The sequence below is a fragment of the Bombyx mori genome, chromosome 13 (assembly GCF_030269925.1).
Source record: "Bombyx mori chromosome 13, ASM3026992v2".
NCBI lineage: Eukaryota > Metazoa > Arthropoda > Insecta > Lepidoptera > Bombycidae > Bombyx > Bombyx mori.
The window spans coordinates 705,094-727,039 of NC_085119.1; the positions used below are offsets into that span (position 1 = coordinate 705,094).

The following is a 21,946-nucleotide window of genomic DNA, read 5'->3' on the forward strand; positions in this document are numbered from 1 at the left end:
TAAGTACAAAGACTCGCTGAGTGAGAGACATTTACATTTCAATTACCTCGAGCTATTTTCTGACAAAACGTACGGGTTACACTTGAGGGCTGTTCTAACATTTAACATTTAGTGGCGAGTCTCTCTCTTTGTTCATTCAAGTACGTATATGGGCAGAATTCGAAGCCTATTTGATCTGTACTAAGGTGTATTGATTGCTTAATCTGAATACCAAAAAAGACATGATTAGTTTTGGCACATATTATAATGACTCGATATTGAAATGACGAATGGATAACACCTTACTCATTCGTACCCACGAAAACCATACAATACTTGAAAGGTCGAAAATTAATGACAATAAGGTTCAGAAGACAAAACCGTAAAAGGAGTTCTAATCATATCTACGACTATGCCATAAATGATGCAAATTAGACCGAATGATTAACTATTGGCCCGGAGAGAGACTTTAGTAGTATTAGTGCTTCGTAACGTATGTTCCACGGGGAATACTCTGAGGAATTTCTTAAGATGATCCCGTCATCTCCTAAATAGGATGATATTTATCATTGCATCGTCCACCACTAATCTTACTATTATCTAAAAAAGCTGCATTCATTCACAGTGCGGTTTCTGGCAGCATTTTTACCAGTTGGATGAATTCTCCTCGAAGATGTCTACCGAGTGTTACGATAAGTGTTCTTCTTCAAATTTGAAAAGTGTCCTCAATTAATAGGTAAGCACTACTAGTGTCTATGAACGATTTTAACCACGAGCCATCAAGTGGGCTGTTAATTTTTCAGCCTTTAAATGACAAGTAAGCATTCTTTCTTTGCCTATTCTCTATCTCTATTAACTGAAAGATGGGGTTCCAATCAATCCAGAGCCGTGGCTGAAAAAAGTGTCTGTGATTTTTCACTTTATAGTGGTTTTTCAGCAAACCAAAACGAATACCACTTTTGTGAGAGAACAGCGATGGACGCCTTAATATTGAATACAGTATGGATGCGGAAATGCACTAATATCTTTCCTCACACGACATAATATGGGGCTGTGATGGCAAAATAATACCTAAGCAATACGTTTCGTCATCTAACCATTTTTAATTAATAATAGAGGAATCTGTCTATTAATCTAGAAATTTTTGTGGTATTAATATTTTAACGGACTAATTTAGTTCACTTTAATATAATTTCTGATGATAAGGTTTTGAAGAATCATAATACTTTTGAATCTCACATTTTTTGTCTCGCAGCGGCGATGCATCATTTTATCAAAGTATGTTTTATGTTTACTAGTAGTATAATTAGATAAAATGTGAAAAAGGTTAATTGAACTCTACCCAATAAAAGTTTCTCTAAGTTACGAGCCAGCATGTGCGTTCAAAGAGATATATTGCCTCGTGTGTTGCCATATTTTTGGCAACGTCACACGCACGCCGGCCTGTAACACAATAAAATACATTTATAGATTCGCTTACGTTACGAAAAAATATAATAAAATATTTTTATTGGAGGCATAAAGCTTGGGGTTGAATTTGTTTTTCATAGTTTTATGTTTCAATTATTTTTAGTTGAGTAGAAAGTATAATAAAAGTTGTGACTTTCGGGAATATAGTTTGGGGTATTTAGAATATATCGTAAGAATTTGACTTTTTTTATTGCTTAGATGCGTGGACGAGCTCACAGCCCACCTGGTGTTAAGTGGTTACTGGAGCCCATAGACATCTACAACGTAAATGCGCCACCCACCTTGAGACATAAGTTTTAAGGTCTCAGGTATAGTTACAACGGCTATGTAGATCGTAGGACAGAAAACGTAAAGATTTTTCTTATGGTTTCGATATTTGCTTTTTGTCATTGTAGTGAAGTATTGTAGCTTTTTAAACTGAGGACCACCGTATTTCTTACCACTACAGAAGTGAAGATCTTCGAACTAATGACCGAACCTCGAAAACTGGCGAATTGGATAAGAGACTGGGGTATACTTATCGATATGTCTATCTCTTTAGTGTTCAAATACTCTAGCAAGAATTCTTTAGTGAAAATGTGACTCATATTTACTAACGGCACCTATAACGACAGAATGCCATCATGCAAGAAAAATACAATTTACGAAAAATTTTAATTTGGCAAATATTGATAATGAGGTGTTTTGTGAGCACAGTTACTAGTGGTAGAACCTCTTGTGAGTCCGCACGGGTAGGTACCACCGCCCTGCCTATTTCTGCCGTGAAGCAATAATGCGTTTCGGTTTGAAGGGTGGGACAGCCGTTGTAACTATACTTGAGACCTAAGAACTTAAATCTCAAGGTGGGTGGCAGATTTACGTTGTAGATATCTATGGGCTCCAGTAACCACTTAAAACCACATGGGCTGTGAGCTCGTCCACCCATCTAAGCAATAACAAAAATAACAAAATAAAAAAGTTACTTAATATGAGACTTTCGACTCACATTTCAAGATCGTATTGTTCATATCATACATGTTAAAAAAGTCTGATCAACAATTTTTATATTAAACTTACAACAATGGTACTAACTTATGCTGAAACAGACTGAAAATACACAACGACAGAATATTTGGCAGCACTTCTCGTGAAATACCTAAACAATTCACTAAAATTACAGTTTGCTCACTCTAAGAATATTCGTGTGAATATTGTTCGTAATGTACTTAGGAACGCTGTAAAAACTTTACTTTAGACTCGAGCCGTGTAGAGAGTCGAGTCGGACTCGTAACTTATTGAGTCCGATTATTTTTTAGTGGCACTCGTAACCTATTGAGTCTGATGATTTTTTAATGAAGTGCACACGAACTCAAAACCTTTCTAATGTTAAAATGTTTGCTTGTGTAAGCACAATGAAAATACGGACTAACCTGGAAACACTACACTGAATTTTAAATTTCATCCGTATAGAGTTTATTGTATCCTATTCACGCGTACGCCCACAATCTCACAAAGCTCTTTTCCACTTTTTAAGTCGAGTGAATAAATTTAAAAGCGATAATCTAAATACAACTGATAAATAGTGACGACACTTAACGTGAAGAGTTTAAAAAATAAGTTTTTTTAAATGATCTAAAAACTAATTAATTAATTAATGTTGAAATGCTTTTTAATTCAGACATTACAACTTCGTTATGCTACAACAAGAATTCTCCGCTAGTATAAATTAAATTTGAAAGATTAATTAAGAACCCTAAACACATTTTCTATTATAGAAAGCTAACGCTGTAAAGGTTTTGAAGATAATTAATCTTAATTAACCCCGATAAAGCTGTAACTAAATAACTACAGTACATTTTGGAAACGGGATAGTTGAATTTCTAAGAAAATAGCTTTTAGATGTGAGAAAATTATTGAGTTTTTTATTTTCACAATGAGATTCAAAGAGATTGGTGATAAAAGATTTGGTGACGGCTTAAAGCAGATCAACAAAATAATAGTAATACCTCGACTATGAGAGTTAGTTATAGCATTTGGACAAGGTGAAGTGGAACTCTATGCGTTCGTTAGACGAGTTCTTATTTTTTAATTGTAACTAGATTAGATTAGTAGAGTATTTACACTACATCGTAAATTGCATTTAATCTTACTCTGTGACCATTAATTTACTTTACCTGGGGACCTAGCACTGAACCACTGACTTTTGTAACACAGGTTTTCCTAGCATAAAAGTCAGGGAATATTGTTATTGTATACCTCATAAAAAAGCCATGTATATTATTATACTAATGTTAAGAATTCTTGTACGTGTTTGTATTTTAAGAGGCTTGAATAAAATATTATTATTATCATTATATAAACTATTTCAGTTTTTAAATATTGGTTTATATTATATTACATATTTTATTGAACTGAAATAGTGGAGCTTATTACATACACGTGTTTAGTGAGTTGGAGGATTTTCGAAAAGGAGAATATTTTCAAAGTTTTCAAGAAAGACTCTACGACATTCTTCCCATCACTACGTTAAACATATTCCCATAAATAAAGTATCAAGCGCAATAAAACGGCGTAGGAAATCGTCGTCGTGTTGCAAGCTCCACAGAGTTCACGACCCGCGACATCTGTATGAATATTTTTGTTACGACAGCGAAATGTTATCGTCGCTTGTTTGCTTTTACGAGAGCTTTCAGTGTGTTTGAGCTTTTAACAATGATGTACTGTGTTAGATGAATGTACACTTATCATATTATGCCAATTGTTTAACTACAGCTAAGACTTTATTGTGCTTTAAAACATTTTAACATATAATAAAATCTTAAATTACTCGCTTGCAAAATTCTAAAATAAATCACAGAATAGAAATCTGTATTGAACCTCCAAGCAAGTTCAACTAAAACAAAATTGTATTCGACCGTTTGTTTATTTATTAGTACGTCATTTATTGGATATGGTTTGAAGTATGGACAAATATTATGAAACTTCTATGAAAATGTGCTTGTACTATGACTAAATCAATACTGATTCTCGTTTATGACAATGTATTTTGGTTTAAAAGGTATGATATATTAGTAAGTACTTTATTCACCATTTACACATTCTAACCTAGTCTCAATTATTAGCCCACTAGAATATAAATTTAATGATATTCATATAAGCTACGCCGTAGCTAATATCGTAGCCATCTACGTAAGCTCTACGATCGTGACGTAATATAAAATTGTTCCACACACTGCATTCTCATATATCACGTTCTACACATTAATCCTCGAGATAGACACTCCAGGTAATACAATGTCGAAATCAAAGGAAAATGTCTTCTGGGACTTTGGGACGTACTCGGGTACTTTACGAGATGCTTTAAAGAGATTTGATTATTTTAAAAGAGCAAACGAACGACAGTACGTACAGCGCTTTTTATAAAATTACACTGTGATTTCAGAGAGATCATGAGTTTGTGTGTCGGCCTCATAAATGTCACACACTTATTCACGATGAGCGCTTTCTTACTTAAAATTTATGACTCTTTCGGTCTTAAGTAGGCATATGAGCCAAAGGGCTGGTGTTAAATTTCCACAAGAGACACGCATATCATCGATGCATCATCTCGGAACGCTAACAGTTGAAGCCTTATTCTATTACAATATTATTATCATGGAATATCAAAATCATTGAACGAGCTCTCTGATCTGATGTTAAGCGGTTACCGGAGCTTATAAATATCACAAAGTGAATGCCGCCACCAATATAGCATTTCCTTTATTGAGCATAATTAATTGAATTCGCGCTGACTTATATTATAAGCGACATTTATATTATTGCGTTATTGTTCGTTGTGTAGTATCCTGCGCGTCTGCACTGACTGATAAAACATGCCCGTTTATACAAACTAAGTCGTTATGCTTCTGGTTTTAAATAGGTACAGCCTTTACATATTTGATCACTATTATATATTTGAAAGCTAGCTGACCCGGCAGACATCGTAGTGCCTCAATCGATAATGTATAAAATAAACTTAAAACAAACAAAAGGAATCCGTCCGACGGGGGACACATCAAAGGAAAAACAAAATTTGTAATAATTTATTTAATTCCGAGCATTTTCATATTTATCTACCTTTTGAACCTTCTCTGGACTTCCATAAATAAGTCAAGACCAAAATTAGTCAAATCGGTCCAGCCGCTGTCGAGGTTTAGCGTGACTAACGAACAGCAATTCATTTTTATATATATATAGGTATATAGATAGATTTTGCTTGACTCAAAGTGGGAGCCACGCGTTGTGTTGTCCATAAGGCTTGGTAGCGACTTAATATCTGGTGATCTATGGTGATAGTATTTCTTCGACTTCGTATAGACGAATAAAAATGAATTTGAGATGTAGAGTCACTTTCAAATCTAAATAGCACTGAAGTAATTATTTACAATATCTGTACGAGAGCTCATTTTGCAACACATGGGTTATGTTCTTCCCTTAGATTGCCTACAATCCCCTAAGTACAATACCTACCTGTGGAAACGAAACAGTATTTATAGCAGCGCACAACCCGACTCGTATTGAATAATTCATTCGGAGCGTTGCTGAGCCCTAAGTAACGTCACAAGGAAATATTGCAGCATTATGAATGAAATCCGAGGTCAACACGTGTCGTGGGGTCGTGTAATCTACATTTTAAGGGTCGTTAGTTGGTTTATAGCTCCAAGTTTCCGTGAAAATTGAGAGTTATAAGATTACTCGGTAAATGTGATGGAATGGCGTATTATGCGGCCCGCACACACCACCACATGCTTACACATCTACTCCTTACGATTCTGCTCGAGTGTTATAAAAAATATTTAAAAAAAATAGTTTAAAAAAAACTAACAAAATACGCTTTTATAGAATATCCAACTAAAAAATAGAAAATAAATTTCTGCTTCTCAGGATTTTATCAAAATAACCCTTCTTCTACTCATAATTATCTGTTCATAAAATATTTATAACTACTGATACCATGCACCCCACGCTTTTTTTATTTATATTATATACTTATTTAATAAAATCATTTTTTCTTACACTATTTTTAATTCAAATTTATTAAAATTTATTTTCTATTTTTTAGTTGGATTTTCCATAAAAGCGTTTTTGTTATTTTTTTTAAACTATTCTTTATTTTTCATTTTTTAGTTGAATTTCATTATTTTTTTTAATTTATTTTTTTATATTGAATTGTTATCTATCTTTAATAAGTATACCAAATTTCGAGCTAATCCGACGTTATGAAGGGGGTCAAAATCATGTTCAAAGATTGCGTTGCATACTAACATACATACGTCTGAAGCTAATAAAAGCGTATTAATACCGCTCTGCAATTAGTAGTAGCAATCCTTGGCATCAGGATACCAACAACGCTGCAGCTAATAACCACATAAAATCGAGTGGGTTGATGGCCCTACTGCCTAACGCGCATAACGATATTAATATCGTTTTTGCTCATCACAATAACGTGTCTTATTCATATGTCAACCCACAGACACAGCCTACTGAGTTTCTCGCCGGATGTTCTCAGTCGCATTTCCGATCCGGTCGTAGATTCTGCGAAGCACTGCTCTTGGTAGAGTCAGTGTTAGCATCACTCCGGCTTGAGCCCCGTGAGATCACCTACTAGTTAAGGTTACGCTGAAATAGCCTCTCAAGGCTATCAGCATAGGTAGTGAAAAAAAAGCGTCGGGATATCAACAACGCTGCAGTTAATAACCACATAAAATCTAGTGGGCTGATGGCTCTACTGCCTAACGTAGGTAACGATATTAATATAATTTTTGACCATCAAAATAACGTGTCTTATAAATTTCATATGTCACTCACTGCTTCAGTGTGCACAGGATGGACAGCGAACAGCAAGGCCGCTAGTGCTGCGAACGGACGTTGCAACTTTGCCACGACAGCGCCAGCGCGAGCAACCAGCATGCAACACGTGGCGTGCAGGGCGATGTTGCAAGCGTGCCACCACCACGGCGAGCGACCGCATAGCTTGTAGTTTAGTCTGTAACAAAAAAGAACGCGTATCACAAATTCAGCTTATTAAAAAAAAATAGTGCTATAAAAGTTTTTTTAATGCTCACATAATGAGTGGACGAACTCACGGTCCACCTGATTTTAAGTGGTTACCGGAGCCCATAGACATCTACAATTCCGCCACCTACCTTGAGATATGAATTCTAAGTTCTCATTTTTTATATTAGAACGGCTGCCCAACCCTTCAAACCGAAACGCATTACTGCCTCACGGCAGTCCACAAATTATTCATAGCATAAAAATAAATTCAGTGCCTTCAGTTGCTTTTTTCCGAACTAATGTAAATCGTAACACAGAGAGTTTACAACATTTTTTTTCAGTATTTAGAATACTAAACAAACTCAATTATTATTAGTGTGTTTAGATACCTAAATCATCATGTAATCGCATAGGATTAGTTTCGAAATAACTCAATTGAATGGCTGCTTGCTATCTGTATAATATTCTGTAATTGCGATACTCAGTAAATTTTGGCGGATGAAAATGAAGCACGATTAATTTTCACAAAATTAAATGTGTATTCAGTAACATCTTACGTTGCCTTTTTTGAAGCATTATGAAATACGTAAAGTACTATGCATATCTATATCTATATCTATACTAATATTATAAAGAGGAAAGATTTGTTTGTTTGTTTGTTTCGAATAGGCTCCGAAACTACTGGACCGATTTGAAAAATTCTTTTTCCATTAGAAGCCGACATTGTCCCTGATGAACATAGGCTACTTTTTTTTATTTTTTTTTATTTATTTTTTTTGGTTTCATGTGTGTTTTAATGTTTCCGAAGCGAAGCGAGGGCGGGTCGCAAGTAAAAAATATAGGTAATTCATGAAAATTATTGTACTTGATATTTATCACAGCTTTAATATCACATACGTTAATTACATGTAATGATGGTGCTACTGAAACGAGCGGAATGGCTGGTACCAAGTAGTGTAGATCAATCCAGGACATGATAAGGTGGACGAGCTCACAGCCTACCTGGTGTTAAGTGGTTCCCGGAGCCCATAGACATCTACAACGCAAATACCGCCCCCCACCTTAAGATATAAGTTCTAAGGTCTCAGTATAGTTACCACGGCTGCCCCATCTTTCAAACTAAAACGCATAACTGTTTTACGGCAGAAATAGGTTAGGTAGGTTATAGAAAACATTGTATATGTATGTATACTGTTTAAATTAAATACATTGTTTTATTGCAGCGATAAATAGAAATAAGTAACAGATTTATATAATATGTATTATCATCACAAACCATTAAGCGCATAAAGTTTTCAAATTAAATCAAATTCGGTCCAGTTGTTTTGCTTTGATGCTCGAACAAATATATCATTATGCAAAAACGAAGCGAATAATGAAATAAACGGATGACTTGGAGTTACCTAAGCACATACTTTCATTCAGATGTGTATACTCGGAGATTGTAATGTATTAGCGTCGCACACATTTATGTGAGCCAACCCAAAATTACCTTCTTTTTCAATCCTTTACTTTGTGGAGCCCCCGAAGAGACCAGGATTTTCTTTCGCGGCCCCATACGTAATTACTTCCGAGCACTTATCCCCGAAGACATCTGATGTTCACAAAGAGAGTTAGTCAACTCATTATGAACACAAATTGCTTTACATGCTTCGTTGAGATAATACAATTTCAATTGTATGGATGTGTTCTTAAGAGAACATTTTATTCTTGACTAACTTGAATGTTTGTTTGAGATGATTTTTTCTTTTTAATTTATTTTCAGTAGGCACATAGATGAGTAAATGAGCTTACAGCCTACGTGATTTTAAATGCTGTCAGAATTGATCAATTTCCTTTGTCGCCTCTCACGACAGGGAACGGGAAGAGATGGGGCAATGCTATTCCAGGCCACACCGAAGAACAAAACCACCAGATGTTGAGATGAGGCTGAGATTAGATTATTTTAGCGTAGATACATTTTTTTCCGTTCTACCTGATAGCCTTGAGAGGCTATGTCAGCGTAACCTAAAAAGTAGGTGAGCTCACGAGGCTCAAACCTGACGACGTTGCTAACACTAACCCTAGGAAGAGCAGTGCTAATCTAATAGGGCCCAGATTAATCAATATTGGGAAGTTTGTTCGGCTAATTTGCGAGATATAGATTTTCCAAACGATATGCAAAAGTGTGGAGATATAGCTTGTAATAACTTAGAACATAGACTGATTATCGATAAAATGTACGATAAAATAGTAAGCACACTTCGTAGTGCTGCTGCGGAATGTTCCACAAGTTATAATTTGAAGCGCAGACGTAAGAGAAATATGTATGTTATGGGTTGGAACAAACATTGTAAAGATGCACATAGGGAGGCTCGGCTTCGATTTCATAATTGGATCGCTCTTGGAAAACCGAAATCTGGTCACGCGTATCAGCAAATGCGGGAAGCACGGAGAACTTTTAAAGACAAAGTAAAGTGGTGCAAAAAGAACCAGACTCAAATTAAAATGGATATACTTGCTACACAACATTCAGCAAAAGATTTTTCGAAATTTTGGAAGGAAACAAATAAGTTGAATCCGAAGCCGAGTGTCCCAGGGAGCGTTGAGGGTATAAGCGACTCCGGTCAGATTGCCAATGCATTTAGGGAACATTTTAGAGTTAAGTCTCCATTGGTAACAGCGAATGCTGGTGCGAGTGATATTCGGCTTGGGGAACCAATTACGCGAATCACGGCGAAACAGGTTGCACGGGTGGTGAGTGACATGAAGCGAGGAAAATCGCCTGGTCATGACTCATTGAGTATTGAGCATCTACAATACGCAGGTGTTCACTTGCCCAGAGTGCTTGCCATGCTGTTCACTTTCTGTGTAGGCCATTCATATTTGCCTAAAGCGATGATGAAGACCGTAGTTGTTCCGATAGTTAAGAATAAAACCGGGGATGTATCCAGTTTAGGTAACTACAGACCTATATCACTCGCAACAGTCATCGCTAAAGTGCTGGATGGTATAATTTATATTCAGTTACGAAGACACGTAAAGCTGCATGATGCCCAGTTCGGCTTTCGACCTGGACTCTCGACTGAAACGGCTATACTGAATCTCAAGCATACCGTCCAGTACTACACAGACAGAGGCACTCCTGTATACGCCTGTTTTTTAGACTTATCCAAAGCGTTCGATCTGGTGGCGTATGACAGGTTGTGGCATAAGTTGACGAATGATACAGACTTGCCTCATGAGTTTGTTTCTCTCTTGAGATACTGGTATGGTAATCAGAGCAACTTTGTGAAGTGGTCGGGGTCGCAGTCGGATATGTATAGGCTGGATTGTGGGGTAAGACAGGGTGGCTTGTCATCGCCAAGCCTTTTTAACCTATACATTGACCGCCTGATTCGTGGGCTCAGCAATTCCAATGTCGGATGTTCCATTGATGGTGTGTGTGTTAATAATATCAGTTATGCAGACGACATGGTGTTGCTGAGCCCATCGATCAGGGCTCTCAGAAAGCTGATTAGGATATGCGAGTGTTATGCGGAGGAACATGGGCTCAGATATAATGCCGTTAAAAGCGAACTGATGGTATTTAAATCAGGCAGAAAAACCTACGAAACTGTCCCATCAGTCATACTCAACGGCAGTGTCCTTAAACAAGTATCACAATTCAAGTATCTGGGTCACTGGGTCACTGAGACGCTTGCAGACGATGTAGACATGGACAGGGAGCGCAGGGCGTTGTCAATCAGGGGTAATATGCTGGCCCGTAGGTTCGCGCGGTGTACTGCAGAGGTGAAAGCTACTCTTTTTAGAGCATACTGCCAGTCTTTCTACACGTGCAGCCTATGGGTTAAGTATACCAAGAAATCTTACAGCACCCTGCGTGTCCAGTATAATAACGCTTTCAGAGCGCTGATGTGGCTGCCGCGTCACTGCGGTGCGTCGGGGATGTTTGCAGATGCGCGAATAGATAGCTTCGCAGCAATCATTCGTAAGCGAATTGCTTCCCTAATTCGCCGTGTGCGGGTCAGTCGCAACCGCTACCTACGGCTGTTCGCCTCACGGATGGATCTGGACTGCCCAATAATGCAACACTGGACACGTGTGCATTTTGAGCACTCTGGATCCAAACCAGCCTTTAGGTTAAGGTAGTTTTCATGTTAATTTAGAGTATTTGTTTTATTATTATTATTATTATTATTTGATTTTTTGTTTTTTATTATTATTATTATTGTTTTTGTTTTAGTCCGAGATTAGTTTTTATTTTTATTTAATTTTAGTATAAATGAAATGTTAATGCAATGTAATTAAGACGTGTAATATGGATGTAAAATCTGAAGTAAATTAAATAAATAAAAAATAAATAATGTAGAATCTACCACCGGATCGGAAGCGCAACTCGCTGAGAAGATCCGGCGAGAAACTCAGTAGGATGTGGGTTAATTAATCGCCAAGCCATTCATCGCAAGCGTCAGGTTTGACGAGAACGATGACCGGGACATAGATACATAAAATAGATACAAAACACGTATTTTCGCACAACATAGCTTCATTACCGCTATTACGTAGATCAGAGCGTGTGGTTTGGCTCGGTCCCCGGCACGCCGGCGCGCCTCCGGGTGAAATACGACGGCCACGGAAGCCAACTGCAACCGAATGGCAATAAACTAACCCGGTTACTAGGTTGGTTCTTTTTGAGGTTATTTGGATGAGAGGGGTCGCACTTAAGGGTCAATGAACGAATGTCTGAAAGAATCGGAAAATGTGTTCAGCTTATCTATCTCTATATATAAAAATGAATATGCTGTTCGTTAGTCTCGCTAAAACTCGAGAACGGCTGGACCGATTTGGCTAATTTTGGTCTTGAATTATTTGTGGAAGTCCAGAGAAGATTTAAAAGGTAGACAAATATGAAAATGCTCGGAATTAAATAAAAATAACAATTTTGTTTTTCTTTTGATGTGTCCCCCATCGTTCTTTTATTTATCGATTGAGGCACTACGAAGTCTGCCGGGTCAGCTAGTAGACTAATAAATTTGAGACAACATTCTTTACAAACGTTGTAAAAATGTGTTTTTTCACAACGCGGTGCATTTCTCTACGTAACTTATTATTTTCTCAACGTTTGATATTTTAATTCAAATGAGATAAGCTTAAAGCTTGAAGTTGTAGCTGAGAATTCGTAAATTAAGCTATTTTCATAAAGTATCACAATGAAAATATGACCGATAGTCTGGTATTAGTTACGAAAAAGTTTGAAGATGTAAATTACCCACGTGGATTATGAACTTCGGCAAATCTAAAAGCGCAACGCACAATACATTGATAGCCCAACGAATACCTTTTTTTACAATAAAATCATTTTTCTTACACTATTTTTAATTCAAATTTATTAAACTTTATTTCCTATTTTTGAGTTGGAATTTCTATAAAATCGTATTTTATTAGTTTTTTTAAACTATTATTTATTTTTCATTTTTTAGTTTAATTTCAATTTTTTCAATATTTTTTTTTAATATTGAATTATCATCGGTCCTTAATAAGTATACCAAATTTCGAGTTAATCCAACGCTTTGAAGGGGGTCAAAATCATGTTCAAAGATTCCGTTACATACTAACATACATACGTCTGAAGCTAATAAGAGCGGTTTAAAAACTCAAAAACTACAAATTTGTAAAGTCATGTGAAAACAAAAAACTTTTCACAGGCTACGTCGTCTTGTCTGGCCATAACGTATGTGTCTCTCAAGACACGTAACGTGTGATGTATTAAGCGTTTTGTCAGCTACAAGTCCCGCACTGCTTTGATGTCTGGCACTCACTCAACAACACACAAAGCAACTAGGAAAGTGGGACTGTGGTGTTTGGGAAAATGGTAAGTGTACCTATTTCTTATTATTATTTTTTATTGCTTAGATGAGTGGACGAGCTCACAGCCTGGCGTTAAGTGGTTACTAGAGCCCATAGACATCTACAACGTAAATGCGCCACGCACCTTGAGATATAAGTTCTAAGGTTTCAGTATAGTTACAACGGCTGCCCCACCCTTCAAACCGAAACGCATTACTGCTTCACGGCAGAAATAGGCGGGGCGGTGGTACCTACCCGCGCGGACTCTTAAGAGGTCCTACCACCAGTAAGAAAATATATATAAAATATATAGACATTTAATAAATGTGCTCCTTTAATATCTCCAATAGATAACGAAATCAGTATTTGGAAGCCAATGTATAAATTACCTTTTACCCGCAGATTTAGTTGCGTTAAATCATAAAAAAAAATACTGCTCGGGAATGGTACTTTTTTTCTGAAAGGTAGCCTATATCCTTTTCTCTGCATATCTGGACATACAGACATGAAACTACATATTATGTATATAAAATTTCATGATGGTTAGTTGAGCATTCAAGCCCTGAAAACGAAAGAAACAAACAAAGTCTTTCGCATTTATGATATTAATATGGATTAATATTTAATTTTCCCGCAGCAAGCCCAGCTTAAGCACCTAGCCTCCCAAAATATTAGAATACACGTCAAATTCATAACGTGATACAGAATTAACTTGTTCATCAAGCGTGAAAAGCATTTATGAATTTCTTTGACTCATTAGCAAAGGGAAAATACAGAAAATTATTTGTAATGAAAATGGGGGTGTCTCAAGATGCTCTCCTCAAATGTTTTGTGTTTACGAATATCTTATTAAGTTAGATAAGGCTTTTGAATTATGTTAACGTATTACGATCTCTCAGTCTAATGGTTCCGCCGTTATAATTGTACTGTACCGCTCCATAGACAGAGATTGAATTCACATTTATTTTGAATTTGATGTTTATTTTATTAGCGTATATGCGTAAGTCAGTCCGCGGTAGTTATTTAGGCCATAGCAGCGTGGGCGTCGCAGTCTGTGCTAATGTCAGCTCTAAGTGTGACATTTTTTTTTCCTACCTATGCTGATAGCATTGAGAGGCTATTTCAGCTTCACCCTAACATGTAGGTGAGCTCACGGGGGTCAAACCGGAGCATTGCTAACATTGGCTCAGGTAAGAACAGTGCTTCGCTGAATTTACCACCGGATCTGAAACGACCCACTGAGAACATCCGGCGAGAAACTCAGTGGGCTATGTTTATAGGTTCATTCAGGATGGTGACCGGGAAGTGTGACTTACCCTTAGACATAAAGTGTGACTTACCCTTAGACACAGGTAAGCCGTGTTCAACTTTTAAGATTCTTAATATCTTATTTATATTCTAACTAGTTGACCCAGCAGACTTCGTAGTGCCTCAATCGAGAAATAAAAGACCTAAACTTTTGTATAAAATAAACTTAAAACAAACAAAAGGAATCCGTCCGACGGGGGACACATCAAACGAAAAACAAAATTGTTATTTTTATTTAATTCCGAACATTTTCATATTTATCTACCTTTTAAACCTTTTCTGAACTTCCACAAATAATTCAAGACTAAAATTAGCCAAATCGGTTCAGCTGTTCTCGATTTTTAGCAAGACTAACGGACAGCAATTCGTTTTTATTTATAATATAGATTATCTCTTAATAGAAGCTAGGGGCACAGAGCTGAGCTAGATATGAAAATAAACTAATATGCAATAAATTCATAAAAACCGTTTAAGTTTTGGATTTCGTTTTTATAACACATCGATACTCCATCTGCACAAAGACGTCGCTGAAGACGTGTTTCCTCAAGAATTTCTTCACCTTAAATCTCGCATATAACACAACTGCTTTAGCGTCTTCCCTACAAACATAAGCGATTCCTTGTTTAACTTTGTACATTAAATATGAGCCAAGGTTAATGAACACCGTCGATAGGGAAGCCGAGCTGTCAGCCTGTGACAGTTAAGTGACGTGGAGTCGGAGTCGTGACTTGAAACGTCTCATTTTAAATATTTAGCGTTTATACCACGTTATTTAGCAGTACATACGAGTAGAATACACTCGTAGTATAACATTATAATATAGAACATCGATATATTAATACGTGAAGCAAAAACTTTGTAACCCTTTTTATTTGAAAATTACGCGGACGGAGGAGTATGAAATTTCCCACACTTGCAGAGAATATACAGGAGTGCAGAATGATAAGATTTTTTTTAATTATGCTTAAAAATACATCACACACACTACCATGTATTTGACACACACACATGCATACTATTTGTTTATTGTCAAACTTGTCGGTGGTAAAATTTAGAATAGATTAAATATTGTTTGTCTTTAATATAGAAGTATAAAAGTCTTTCAAAATAGAATCATAATAGTGTAAAAACTACTATATTATTATACTAACTATAATTTCAATTAACTATAGTCGAATTTCGACTACAGGGTGACCACTAATTTAAAGTTAATCTCTCTATTATAAATGAGCGTTTGCATGTTTCTCCTCTATGTGTTTTGTAATGAAATTTGAAACAGTTATTGTTGGCACTCCAGAGAGAGTTTTGTCGTAGCTCCATAAACTTACAATAGATGGCGCGTTCGTAGTTTTAAGAAATCAATGTTTTTGACACAATTAGCGATAATCAAGGTGGAACATAAATAAACTAAAGCAAAGTTCGAGGAATGTGACCTTGTTACTAAGAGTGATATTTTTCTGAGAACTCATTACGGAGCCACATCAACAGAATAACATTCAATATGTATAATAAACGCACTGACTTATGAATAAAGCTCTCCCCGGTGTTTCCCGAGCGCTATGACATGTCCTTTTTAAAACGAGGCTTGTGGAGAGTACTTAACGGTAGGCAGCGGCTTGCCCCTGGTATTGCTGAAGTCCATGGGCGACGGTAACCACTCACCATCAGGTGGGCCGTATGTTCGTCTGCCTACAAGGGCAATAAAAAAGCCTACACAGATAACCAAACACATTATGTACATTTTTACTTGTACTTACATATACTTGTGAGTACGCTCGGGTAAGGAAAACAGTCATGCCTATTCCTGCCTTAAAGTAGTCGCGTGTTGTGATTTAAATGGTAGGATATCCGTTTGTACAATGAAATCGAGACTCCAACCTGACCAAACAAGATTACGTTCAACCATTTCCGTATTCAACGCGGCACATAATTCGGTAATTAGTAGCCTTATCTCTTACATTAATTTTCCAATTTCCCGGCGAGCTTTTGCGAGCTCTAACTCTCGGTTAAGCTCAACTTGGATTTATCCTTGAGAGTTGCTATTCTTTACCATTACCGAGCGAAGAGATGCGGATAGTGCAGTCGGGGTGTGGGTTAAGTCAGACGAAATATTTGCTTTTCTTTCTATTTGCATTAAAGACCTGATTGTAAATGGTTGAATTCTATAATGGCAGTAGTAAAATAAATTTCGTTTGAAGCATTCTTGAGAATTTGCAAGGAACATTCGAAAGCGAATTTAAATGATCTCTTTTTCAAAACACAGTTCGCTTGATTGTTTTGCAGTATGTTGTGGTTTATATAATTTGTTTTATTTGATATGTATTCCTTATTTATGTATTTATCTATTTATGTTGTTAATGTAATTATAACCTAGAGCAATGTCCACTGCTGAAGACAAGCCTCCTCCAAGATTCGTCTTATTGACCGGTCCTCCACTATCCGCCTGTGGATTGCTGTGACCTTCAGCTGGTTGACCCATCTTGTGGTAGGTCCACCCTCACTTCGACCTCCGATACGTGGTCGCCACCAATAAACCTTTTAACCCCGGCGGTCATCTGTTCTACAAGTAATTAAAAGATTCATCGGAGAACCATGGTTACCGATATAGCACGAAGAATTGTTAGCTTGATATAACAGTGAGCACGAAACTTCGGTCATAATAAACATAATCAAGTCAAACATAATATAATACAAAAGCAGAAAGAGCTATTCCTTCTTTTTTAAATTTAGTAACACATATACCACATCATTACAATAAAATAAATATATATTGATGTAATGTAATGTCACCAATGCGATATAACGACAAAATTAAAATTGCAATGGGAGGTCCCATAATTGAGTGCAGTTGAATGACCTCGAGCAGGGAGAGATGGCGGGACATCGTGACGCGCATCAAGTCTGCTTCCAACACTACATGAAGACCACGACCACTCTGTCAAGAGTGACACGATTGAGAAGAAGAAATATAATGTAGTAATTAATTAAACCACACATGTAATCTACTTAGAGTAGAGGATCCTTTATTGTGTCCCTAATTATTACGTCTTAGAGAAAATGTGCTTTTTTTATTGCTAGATGGGTGGACGAGCTCAAAGCCCACCTGGTGTTAAGTTGTTACTGAAGCCCATAGACATCTACAACGTAAATGTGTCACCCACTTTGACATATAAGTTCTAAGATCTCAGTATAGTTACAGCGACTGCCCTACCCTTCAAACCGAAACGCATTACAGCTTCACGGTAGAAATAGGCAGTAGTGTGGTGGTACCTACCTATGCGGAGTCACAAGAGGTCCTACCGCCAAATTACTATCTTTTTAGTTGCGTAAAAACCAGAATAAAACTCGAAGATAAAGTTTTTTTTTTACTTAGATCGAAAATTATAGCTTCATGCGAGCGACATGGGCGTCACAAATTTTTATAGCCGAGAGAACGAAATGTGTTTTACTCGAAAATGAACACGATTGTGAGCGGAAACAATAATGAAATCTTTACCTACGAGTCTGTATTGTGGGCTTCACGAGTTTTTAAGAAATCAGGCACAATTCAAACATGTTATTTTGCTCAAAAGAGACAATTCTACAATATGGTTGCTGTCTTCCTTGAGAGATGAATTCGAAGGGTTAATGATTTTCTCATACGGCGTCATCTCCTTAAAATGTTAAAGACCAACTTACCTGCTTATCTGCTTTATCTGATGTACTGATGGTAGGACCTCTTGTGAGTCCTCACGAGTAAGTTTTTTTTTTTTTTATTGCTTAGCTGGGTGGACGAGCTCACAGCCCACCTGGTGTTAAGTGGTTACTGGAGCCCATAAACATCCACAACGTAAATGCGCCACCCACCTTGAGATATAAGTTCTAAGGTCTCAGGTGTAGTTACAACGGCTGCCCCACCCTTCAAACCGAAATGCATCACTGCTTCACGGCTGAAATAGGCAGGGCCGTGGTACCCACCCGCGCGGACTCACAAGAGGTCTTACCTCCAGTAATTATGCAAATTATAATTTTGCGGGTTTCATTTTTATTACACGATGTTATTCCTTCAGCGTGGAAGTCAATCGTGAACATTTGTTGAGTACGTATTTCATTAGAAAAATTGGTACCCGCCTGAGGTTCGAACACCGGTGCATCGCTCAACACGAATGCACCGGACCTCTTATCCGTTAGGCCACGACGACTTCGACTTCGAACGGTACCACCACTCTCCCTATTTTTGCCGTGAAGCAGTAATGCGTTTCAGTTTAAAGGGTGAGGCAGCCGTTGTATCTATACTGAAACCTTAGAACTCATATCTCAAGGTGGGTGGCGCATTTACGTTGTAGATGTCTATGGTCTCCGGTAACCAGTAGGCTGTCAGCTTGTCTGCCCATCTATGCAATAAAAAAAATAAAAAATAAAAATTTATATTAGGAATACCTATTTCAGTGGTAAAGAAGCAATCATAAAAATACAAATTAGTAACTAAATAGTTATATATCATTCTTCAGCAGCTTAAACCACCTCACTAAGTTGAGAAGTCAGTTATGAGACGTGCCATTTTATGAGAAGCAACAAGTCTAGAATTACAATAAAAATATTTCTGTATTTGAAACTAGCTTTCCCCCCATAAGTTTACTTGAGTGCTCTGCTCTTCATATTGTGTGCTTAGTAGAGGGATAAAAGAGAAAAGTAGCCTATATTCATTCTCAGGATTCAAACTATTTCAGTGGCGAATTTCATCAAAACCGGTTCACTGAGTAATTTGCTAGAATAATTAACCTTTGCATGTGCAAACTAGATGAAAACCAGTAGTCTTGGAGATGTAGGCGAATCAACAAACAGTCAGACAGAAAATTACTCTAAAAAGTAATCTACTTTAATTATCTCTCGATCTGCGGTAGGCAGCGGCTTGGCTGCGGTAAGCAGCGGCTTGATTGCGGTAGGCAGCGGCTTGGCTGCGGTAAGCAGCGGCTTGATTGCGGTAGGCAGCGGCTTGGCTGCGGTAAGCAGCGGCTTGATTGCGGTAGGCAGCGGCTTGGCTGCGGTAAGCAGCGGCTTGATTGCGGTAGGCAGCGGCTTGGCTGCGGTAAGCAGCGGCTTGATTGCGGTAGGCAGCGGCTTGGCTCTACTCCTGGCATTGCTGAAGTCCATGGGCGACGGTAACCACTTACCATGAGGTGGGCCGTACGCTCGTCGGCCTACAAAGGCACTAAAAAGAACAAAACTTTTTTCTCTCTACTTTCCACAATGGACAAACACAACTGATTTTACAGTTTTATTGTAATATACATATGTCGGTTGATTAACACCATAGACTATACACTTGATAATTGAGATTAACACAATTTGGATGACGACAAAACCGCAATAAAAAATAAGTTGTGACAGTGTTGTCTAAAAATTGAATCGTCAAATTAAGGTTTAAAAATAAGAAAACTATTACTGTATATATGTACTTGAGATTAGAAATTATTAAAAAGATAAAAGAGACTCCTCTGTTTTAATATAATGCCTCGATACTACATGTATGTGTTTCTATGTGTGTGTTTGTGTGTGTGTGTGTACGTGCGTGCGTGCGTGTGTGTGTGTGTGTGTGTGTTTGTGTGTGTGTGTTTGTGTGTGTGGGAATTGCAGAAACATATCTTACTAGTTTTCATCTCTATACCAAAATAACAAAAGCCTCTAATTAATTACATTAAGAGAAAATAATATCCATTCCAAAGTATTTCTCTAAAATATTTACTAACGTGTGAATGTAGCGTGTACCGTGCGTTAATAACAATAATAGTGAAGTACATATTACAATTACTCTAATTAGTTAAATTGGCGCCTTCATTTTATTAACAACGATATCTCGCTTGCTACTTCATACCCGCTTCAAAATTTACATGTATTTTGTAAGCCCGGTGAAACGAGCACGACTTAAATATGAGCCCTAGATTTTTTAAGGGATTTTATGACCTGGTAACTGAGACCTTCAAGTCATGTCTTATTTTAATTTATATTCATATTTTTAAGAAAAAATATATTGTGGAGTGAAATGAAATGAAGATGATTAATTTGAGACATTAATCAACTGGGATGAAACGAAATGAAATGAATTGTGATGAAATATAATCTCAGGAAAATGGTAGTCATTTACTAAGATTTTTTCAGTGGACTTTTTCGAGGATCCCGAGAAGTTACGTCCAGCGGCTTTGTTTCATTTTCCCACATTTGTGCACTTTCACAGAACAGTTAATAAACCACCATTATTACACATTTAAACCCGAAGAAACACTAAGTAGACAAAATAAAACAAATCACACAACTTCACTCCTCGCGATCCCGCCAAAAAGTCCATGAGCCCTAGATATAATTGTGTTGTGTAGATTAGCGTATACAAACACACAGAGAAAAAAGTTGCTCGCCATTGCTAACTACAGTTATGTTATAAGCAAACACACAACTGACCATGTTCTTGTTTTTTGTTTGTAAAAAATCACAATTGAATATACTAAGGTTTATCTTCTTGAAAAAAGATCGAACAGCTTGAAACATTTTTGTTATTCTATTTGTCAACTGATTTTACTTTCCCTTTTTTTTTTTGTTCAGCTATTCACGAATTCTTGTGTTATCAATATTTGGCAGTGGACTGATTTTTATACTCAAATAACAAAAAACAATAACAAAATCGTATACGAACGTTAGAGGGAATGTAAAGCATAAAATTAATTTAAATCTTCATGAGTCAGTGATTATGGGCTAATTTTAATCATCCGTATTATTTTATTGAGCATATAGCCTTTAATAAATCAGAAGCTGTTTCACGATCTTAACATACACATTCGTACATTTTCATGAATCTGATTGTATCAACACCTATAACTCTAAAGTGAAGTGAATTATACTCAGAAGTAATGTCGTACGGTAAGTTATGTTAGTGATTTTAGTGAAACATTCAGTAGTCCGCTAATATCGCCACATATATCGTTGAAATCGTTGTAATTCCTTACACATCCTTAAACACTGGAAAGGCTGTTGTTGTTAGAAGTTAGAATTTAATTACTCATCTTTCTGCAAAAAGTATACTACAATTAAGTAAATGTTACAAAGCTGAGAACATTGAGGGGCTTATTCTGAAAGCGTTCGTTAACTCCACCGTTCCGCGTCTACCGGTAACCCGAGCCCGGTAATAAAACACTTCCTTCCGCCTACAACGTACAGCTCAGAGTTTTGTTTTGTAATTTTATAAGTCGTGTAAAATATACGCGGGGGCCAGAGACAAGTCGGATCAAAGGGATCATAGTTGAGTTTGTGCTACGCTTTGTTTTGCTAAATAACTTTGACCTTTATACATTCGAGTAATATATACTCGAAAATT

At 36.9% G+C, this 21,946-nt stretch overlaps 1 protein-coding gene across 1 annotated transcript in view; it reads right to left on the reverse strand.

Annotated features, from left to right (window-relative positions):
- Nucleotides 1-21,946, reverse strand: part of LOC101742494 (protein O-mannosyl-transferase TMTC1) — a 188,093-nt gene that overhangs the window by 75,753 nt on the left and 90,394 nt on the right. Inside the window, exon 3 of the mRNA XM_012690553.4 lies at nucleotides 7,276-7,453. Within this exon, the coding sequence (XP_012546007.2) occupies nucleotides 7,276-7,453 (178 nt within the window). The remainder of the gene's footprint in view (nucleotides 1-7,275; nucleotides 7,454-21,946) is intronic.